The following is a 6,356-nucleotide window of genomic DNA, read 5'->3' as shown; positions in this document are numbered from 1 at the left end:
AGATTTTGTGATAGAAACAAGCAACCAGCTCTATGAAAACAAGCCCAAAATAAGCCCAACTGGCAACCCACAACACTGTGTAAAACTGAGGCGCTTTTAAACAGCAGTATAGCTCATTCTTTGTTTTGTCTCATTGTGTTTTGGAGAAGAGAAGGGTACACAGTTTTGTTTTGTGCATTTGTGCTTCTCAGTATTAGCACGTTGAATTAAATCAGCATGGTGAGCACATCTTTCACACTTGCAGAATGCCTTTAATACATCTCCCATCAAGACCGCAGCTACTTTCTGAGCCCCCCCCCCCCCCCCCCCCCCCCCCCCAACACACACACACACGCGCGCGTGCAGATCTCACTCATTCATGGACTTATAAAATGCAAGACTTATTTTACAGGCTTTTATTTTCCATCAATCACAAAAAAACATGTGTGTGTGTGTGTGTGTGTGTGTGTATGGGGGGCCGACAGGAGGAGGGGGGTGAAGGAGCACAGGGGCGCCTAATCAGCACCGTACCTCTGTTATTGATCATATCATATGCACAGCTGTTAAATACAGAAAATGCAACTAGAGAAATAATTTCGCCGCATCATTTTGGCGCCCCCCCTCTTTTAAGGTGCCCCTATGCATTGCATATAGTGCATACCCACTATGTGAGCTCGGATCCATTCTGTAAGTGCGCTCTCTTTTTCCCACTCTTTATTATATTTTTTCCATATTTTCCCACTTACTGGAGCTCATTCTTGCGCTGCCTCCTCACTCTGGGCTAATATGAGTGTTTGTTTTTGTTAATATAATGATGCTAATGCTTCTAATACTGTAATAATGCTGTAATGATGCTAATGCTTCTGATACTGTAATGATGCTAATGCTTCTAATACTGTAATGATTCTAATGCTTCTAATACTGTAATGATACTAATGCTTCTAATACTGTAATGATGCTAATGCTTCTAATATTGTAATAATACTAATGCTTCTAATACTGTAATAATGCTGTAATGATGCTAATGCTTCTGATACTGTAATGATGCTAATGCTTCTAATACTGTAATGATTCTAATGCTTCTAATACTGTAATGATACTAATGCTTCTAATACTGTAATGATTCTAATGCTTCTAATACTGTAATGATACTAATGCTTCTAATACTGTAATAAGGCTAACGCTTCTAATACTGTAATGATGCTAATGCTTCTAATACTGTAATAAGGCTAACGCTTCTAATACTGTAATAAGGCTAACGCTTCTAATACTGTAATGATGCTAATGCTTCTAATACTGTAATGATGCTAACGCTTCTAATACTGTAATAAGGCTAACGCTTCTAATACTGTAATGATGCTAATGCTTCTAATACTGTAATAAGGCTAACGCTTCTAATACTGTAATGATGCTAATGCTTCTAATACTGTAATAAGGCTAACGCTTCTAATACTGTAATAAGGCTAACGCTTCTAATACTGTAATGATGCTAATGCTTCTAATACTGTAATGATGCTAACGCTTCTAATACTGTAATAAGGCTAACGCTTCTAATACTGTAATGATGCTAATGCTTCTAATACTGTAATGATGCTAATGCTTCTAATACTGTAATGATACTAACGCTTCTAATACTGTAATGATGCTAATGCTTCTAATACTGTAATGATACTAATGCTTCTAATACTGTAATGATTCTAACGCTTCTAATACTGTAATAAGGCTAACGCTTCTAATACTGTAATGATGCTAATGCTTCTAATACTGTAATAAGGCTAACGCTTCTAATACTGTAATAAGGCTAACGCTTCTAATACTGTAATAAGGCTAACGCTTTTAATACTGTAATAATACTAACGCTTCTAATATTCTAATGATACCAATGCTTCTAATACTGTAATGATAATAAAACTTCTAATACTGTAATAATACTGTAATGATACTAATTAGTGGTGGGTGGATCGATTCAAAATATCGATATTATCAACACAACGCTGGTATTGGTATTGAACAATATTAGCGTGATAGGATCGATGCTTTAGTTTATTTGTCTCCTGTAAGTTCAGTGTGTTGCTCCTGTTCATCAGGGAGCAGATATGTCTGCGCAAACACAGCTCCTCTCATGCAGGCACTCTTTGCTCCGCCCCCTCCTCTCCCGAGTCCTTGCACTGCTGTGATTAGTTGTCTGCAGTCACATGACTCAGCGGCACTGAGCAGTCATGTCAGCTGCAGTGAGTGACAAAGCCGAGCGTTGTGCAGCTGTACTATACAGAGGTGGGAAGTAACGAAGTACAAATACTTCGTTACTGTACTTAAGTAGATTTTTCGGGCATCTGTACTTTACTTAAGTATTTTTTTTTTGGACGACTTTTTACTTTTACTCCCTACATTTTTACACAAGTATCTGTACTTTCTACTTCTTACATTTTCAAAACAGGCTCGTTACTTTCAGTTTAACGCATCAGCGAAGAGTTATTGATTATTTTGCGTCACTGTGTGTGCCCAAACATCAAAACGATTTGATTCTAAACAGAGGGAACGATAATACACAAAAGTCAATATGATTGGTTGTTGATGTACACGTGACTGACGTTGACAATGTCGAGAGGAAAGCCACAAGGTGCACGAAGCATGAGCAAAAGGCTATGACATGTCGGTCACAGAGAATAGTACAGTTAGCGATGGCATAACAGAAAATGAAAATGACGATGATTCAACAGACAGAGAGCAAGAAGCATTAAATCATCCGTGGCCTTACCTACGGGAGATGTTTCAAATCGTCGGCAGCAAAAATGACTCGTGGAGAATGCGGTGTGAGTTATGTCTCCCGAAAAAACACGAACTACTGGCATTCAAGAACTCCCCGTCGAATTTGAAAAAACATATCGAGGTAAGGAGAGTCTTTTTTATTGTTATTAGAGAACCTATTGAAAATAAACTTGTCTGTAATGTAAGGAATGCTTTGGGAGAATGTTATTTGTTTGCTAGCATTAAAAAAGTAAGGCTAAGCTAGTGCTAACTCGGTATTGAAATTGATTGAAGACCGCAATTTAACTTGCCTGAACACGTGGGCCATTGCTGTGTAAAGTTTTGTGTGCCAGCGCGTCATTGTTTAAAATGTATTCATTTTATGACCAAAACAACTTTATATTATGAAACCTTAGTAGTTTGAATGCATTTTCAGTGCATTTAAATTGTCAATTTAAATCAGCAGACTAAGAAGACTATAAAAGAATGGTTTTCAAATGATAATAAATTCAAAATGTAATATGCTGAATTGTCTCCTATTCTCTGTTCTGTTTCTGTGGCCTGCATGGAAATCTTGTTACTGCTAGAGAAAGCATGTGAATCACCTGGAGAGGTACAAAAGCCTCACTTCAACTGCTGTGAGAAGGAGATCAAAGTTAGATGAAGGCCCTTCATCCAAGCAGCTTAAACTGTGGGAAACCAAGACCCTGTCACAGAGAAGTGTTGATGAAGCCATTCTTAACTTCATTATCCAAGGTCTGCACCCTCTGAGTATTGTTGAACAACAGGGTTTCAAGACTCTTGTACATCACTTACAACCAGATGTGGTTGTAATGTCTCGTGGTACAGTGAAAAATAGAGTTGAAAAAGCAACCTTGGAAATGAAGAATAATCTAAAGGCTGCCATGAGTGAGATTGAGTTCATCGCTACCACTACTGATTGCTGGACAGCACACAGACGCAGTTTCATTGGGGTCACAGCACACTGGATAGAGCCTGAAACACTGGAGCGATGCTGTGCTGCTCTAGCATGCAAACAACTAAAAGGATCACATACCTTCTCTGCACTTGCTGCTGCCCTGAATGGCATACATACAGAGTACAACATCAGAGAAAAGATTGTACGCACTACAACTGATAATGGCTCAAATTTTATAAAAGCATTTCGAATCTACGGTGAAGTGGATGAAAACAACAATCCAGGACAACTTCAGGGGATAAGTTCAACTGAAACAGGAGAACGAGAGAGTGGTGAAGAAGAGGAAGAGAGTGAAAACACTGTGGATGTTGAGTTTGTTGAAGCTGGAACAATGTTGGACGAAGATTATGGTCTGGAATACCAACTGCCCAAGCACCATCGCTGTGCCTGCCATCTTCTGAACCTGGTATCAACAGTCGATGTCTCAGAAGCAAATGCCAATACAGTCTATAAGCGGCTCTCTCGTTCTGCATTCTCGAAGTGTTGGAGTCTCTGGAATAAGAGTGCTAGATCTACCACAGCTGCAGAGATAATCAAAGAGAAATGCAAACTCCAGCTCTTGAGGCCAAATGAGACAAGGTGGAATTCTCTTTTCCTGGCTGTGGAGAGGATTATAAGGATTATGAAAGAACAAGGAGAAGGAGCCATTACAGCTGTGTTCAGTGCACTAAAAATTCCAATGTATGTACCTACAGCTTTATTTTTTAAATTGACAGCAATAAAAGGGTAATTTTTTTCATGCATCTATTATTGGTAAATAATACTGTCCTATGTGTCAAAAGTGCTAAATAATTTTTATCTAAATAATGCAATTTTCATAATTTATATTTACAAATGTAAAAAAACCCTCATTAGCAGGCAATGACGACACCTAGAGTAGGTTTCTTTTAGAAACAGTTTTAGTAGTAGCTAAATGCAGTGAGCATGTAAATGTGTTTGACAGTTTCCATTCTTATTTCTTTCTTTACCTTTTTTTTTTCTTTGTTTCTTTTCTAACAGGTTCACACCTGCTGAGCTTTCCTTTCTGGCAGAGTATGTGAAGACCATGAGCCCATTTGCAAAGGCAGTTGATGTCCTTCAGGGAGAGGCCAGTGTGCAAATGGGATGGCTAGTACCTACAGTAACACTACTCAAGACCAAGCTCCAGCACCTTCGCATTTCCTCCAAATTATGTGGTCCTTTGGTGGATGCTCTTCTTGCAGGACTTGAAAAGCGTTTTGGACAGATGCTTACTGACCCGGAGTTAATTGCTGCTGCCATTCTTGTCCCAAGGTTTAAGACATGCTGGACAGAAGATGAATGCATCCTTTAACTTGGTAGGTAAAACTAGAATGTTACTGTATCTATAACATTAATAAGTGACATTAATTTTTACAAACAACCCTTATACTGTGTGACAAACTAATTTAAAAACATAAAATATGGTTAACATCTTCTTTGGTTGTGTGTTACATAGGCCTTGACTATATTAAAAGTCATCTGAAGGAACAGCCTGTGGTGCAACAAGGAGAGACCTCCCCTTCCTCTGAAGAGGATGATTTCTTTTCTCTGATCAAGCAGTCCCATTCCCAAGAAAACGCCAAACAGCTGGAGTCCTACCTGAGCTGCCCAGCTGAGACAATGGATGTACTGAAGTCTTTCCCAGCACTGTGCAACATGTCATTAAGGCTCAATACACCACTGCCAGCCTCAGCTGCCTGTGAGAGGCTTTTCAGTACTGCTGGACTGATTTTTACATCAAAAAGGGGATCCCTTGATTCAAAGAACTTTGAAAATCAACTGTTGCTGAAGCTAAACAGAAGATTTTGGTAGTTATGTAGTGTGTGCCTTCAACTTTTGTTTTTGTTGATTTTGAAGGGGCTCACGTTTTGCTATATTGACTTTCTGTTCAAGAAAATGCCTTTAACAGATGGGATATTTACTAGTTCTGATGTGTGGAGCACAAGCACTGACATTAACATTTTGTCAGAAGTTCCTTAAGTAAGTCTGTTACTGCAGTACCAATTGCCAGTCTGACTGCAGCAATATTACTGTAGGTCAATGAAACACTTAAGTGGAAATTTATACTTTGCTCTCCATGTGTTCAGTAGTCTTTATCTTAAACCTATAAGGTTTGGTTCTTTTTGACAATGTTCTGTATAGTGTAGGCCTGGGATCAAGTATAAATGTTTATGATCCATATAATGCTTGTTTACATTCCAATAAAATATACAGTATATCAGTTTGAGTGTTTAATTCATGTGTCATTTATGACAATTTACAGATTTTTTTTCTGTTTAGGTGTGGAAGCAGTCACCTTTTATAATGTAAGCAACAGGAAGTAGAGGTATTTTTAATCTTTGTTTTTCACTGCTTATCTCCTACATAATAGATTTAGTACATTGATTAGAATAAAAAAACTTCAAATAACATCCCTTTCACCTTGTATTAATATTATTTGTAATGTATATTAGTGTGATTAATATACATTACAAAAAAATTAGCTGGTAGAAATTATCTTTGAAGAGCTACTTTTACTTTCTTACTTTGAGTAGATTTCAGAGCCTGTACTTCTTTACTTTTACTTGAGTAAAGAAGTTGAACCAGTACTTCAACTTTTACCAAAGTATTTTTTAACACAAGTACTTGTACTTCTACTTAAGTACAGAAT

The 6,356-nt window shown here is 37.9% G+C and overlaps 1 protein-coding gene across 1 annotated transcript; it reads left to right on the top strand.

The window, feature by feature from the left end:
- Positions 1 to 2,456: 2,456 nt before the first annotated feature.
- On the top strand, positions 2,457 to 5,898 carry LOC115774195 (uncharacterized). Its single transcript, XM_030721349.1, has 4 exons — positions 2,457 to 2,869; positions 3,315 to 4,387; positions 4,706 to 5,022; positions 5,163 to 5,898. Exons 1-3 carry the CDS (start codon positions 2,630 to 2,632, stop codon positions 5,016 to 5,018), a joined length of 1,626 nt encoding a protein of 541 aa, XP_030577209.1. The 5' UTR covers positions 2,457 to 2,629; the 3' UTR covers positions 5,019 to 5,022; positions 5,163 to 5,898.
- The last annotated feature ends 458 nt before the right edge of the window (positions 5,899 to 6,356 follow it).

The sequence above is a fragment of the Archocentrus centrarchus genome, chromosome 24 (assembly GCF_007364275.1).
Source record: "Archocentrus centrarchus isolate MPI-CPG fArcCen1 chromosome 24, fArcCen1, whole genome shotgun sequence".
NCBI classification, from domain to species: Eukaryota; Metazoa; Chordata; class Actinopteri; order Cichliformes; family Cichlidae; genus Archocentrus; species Archocentrus centrarchus.
Note: the sequence above shows the minus strand (reverse complement) of the source record. Positions and strands in the feature narration are given on the sequence as shown.

Excerpts from the sequence above, each read along its gene's own strand:
- LOC115774195 (XM_030721349.1), top strand. The coding sequence starts at position 2,630 with ATGTCGGTCACAGAGAATAGTACAGTTAGCGATGGCATAACAGAAAAT. Across the intron at positions 2,870-3,314 it reads ATTTGAAAAAACATATCGAG|AGAAAGCATGTGAATCACCT; the intron begins GTAAGGAGAGTC and ends TGTTACTGCTAG. Across the intron at positions 4,388-4,705 it reads AGTGCACTAAAAATTCCAAT|GTTCACACCTGCTGAGCTTT; the intron begins GTATGTACCTAC and ends CTTTTCTAACAG.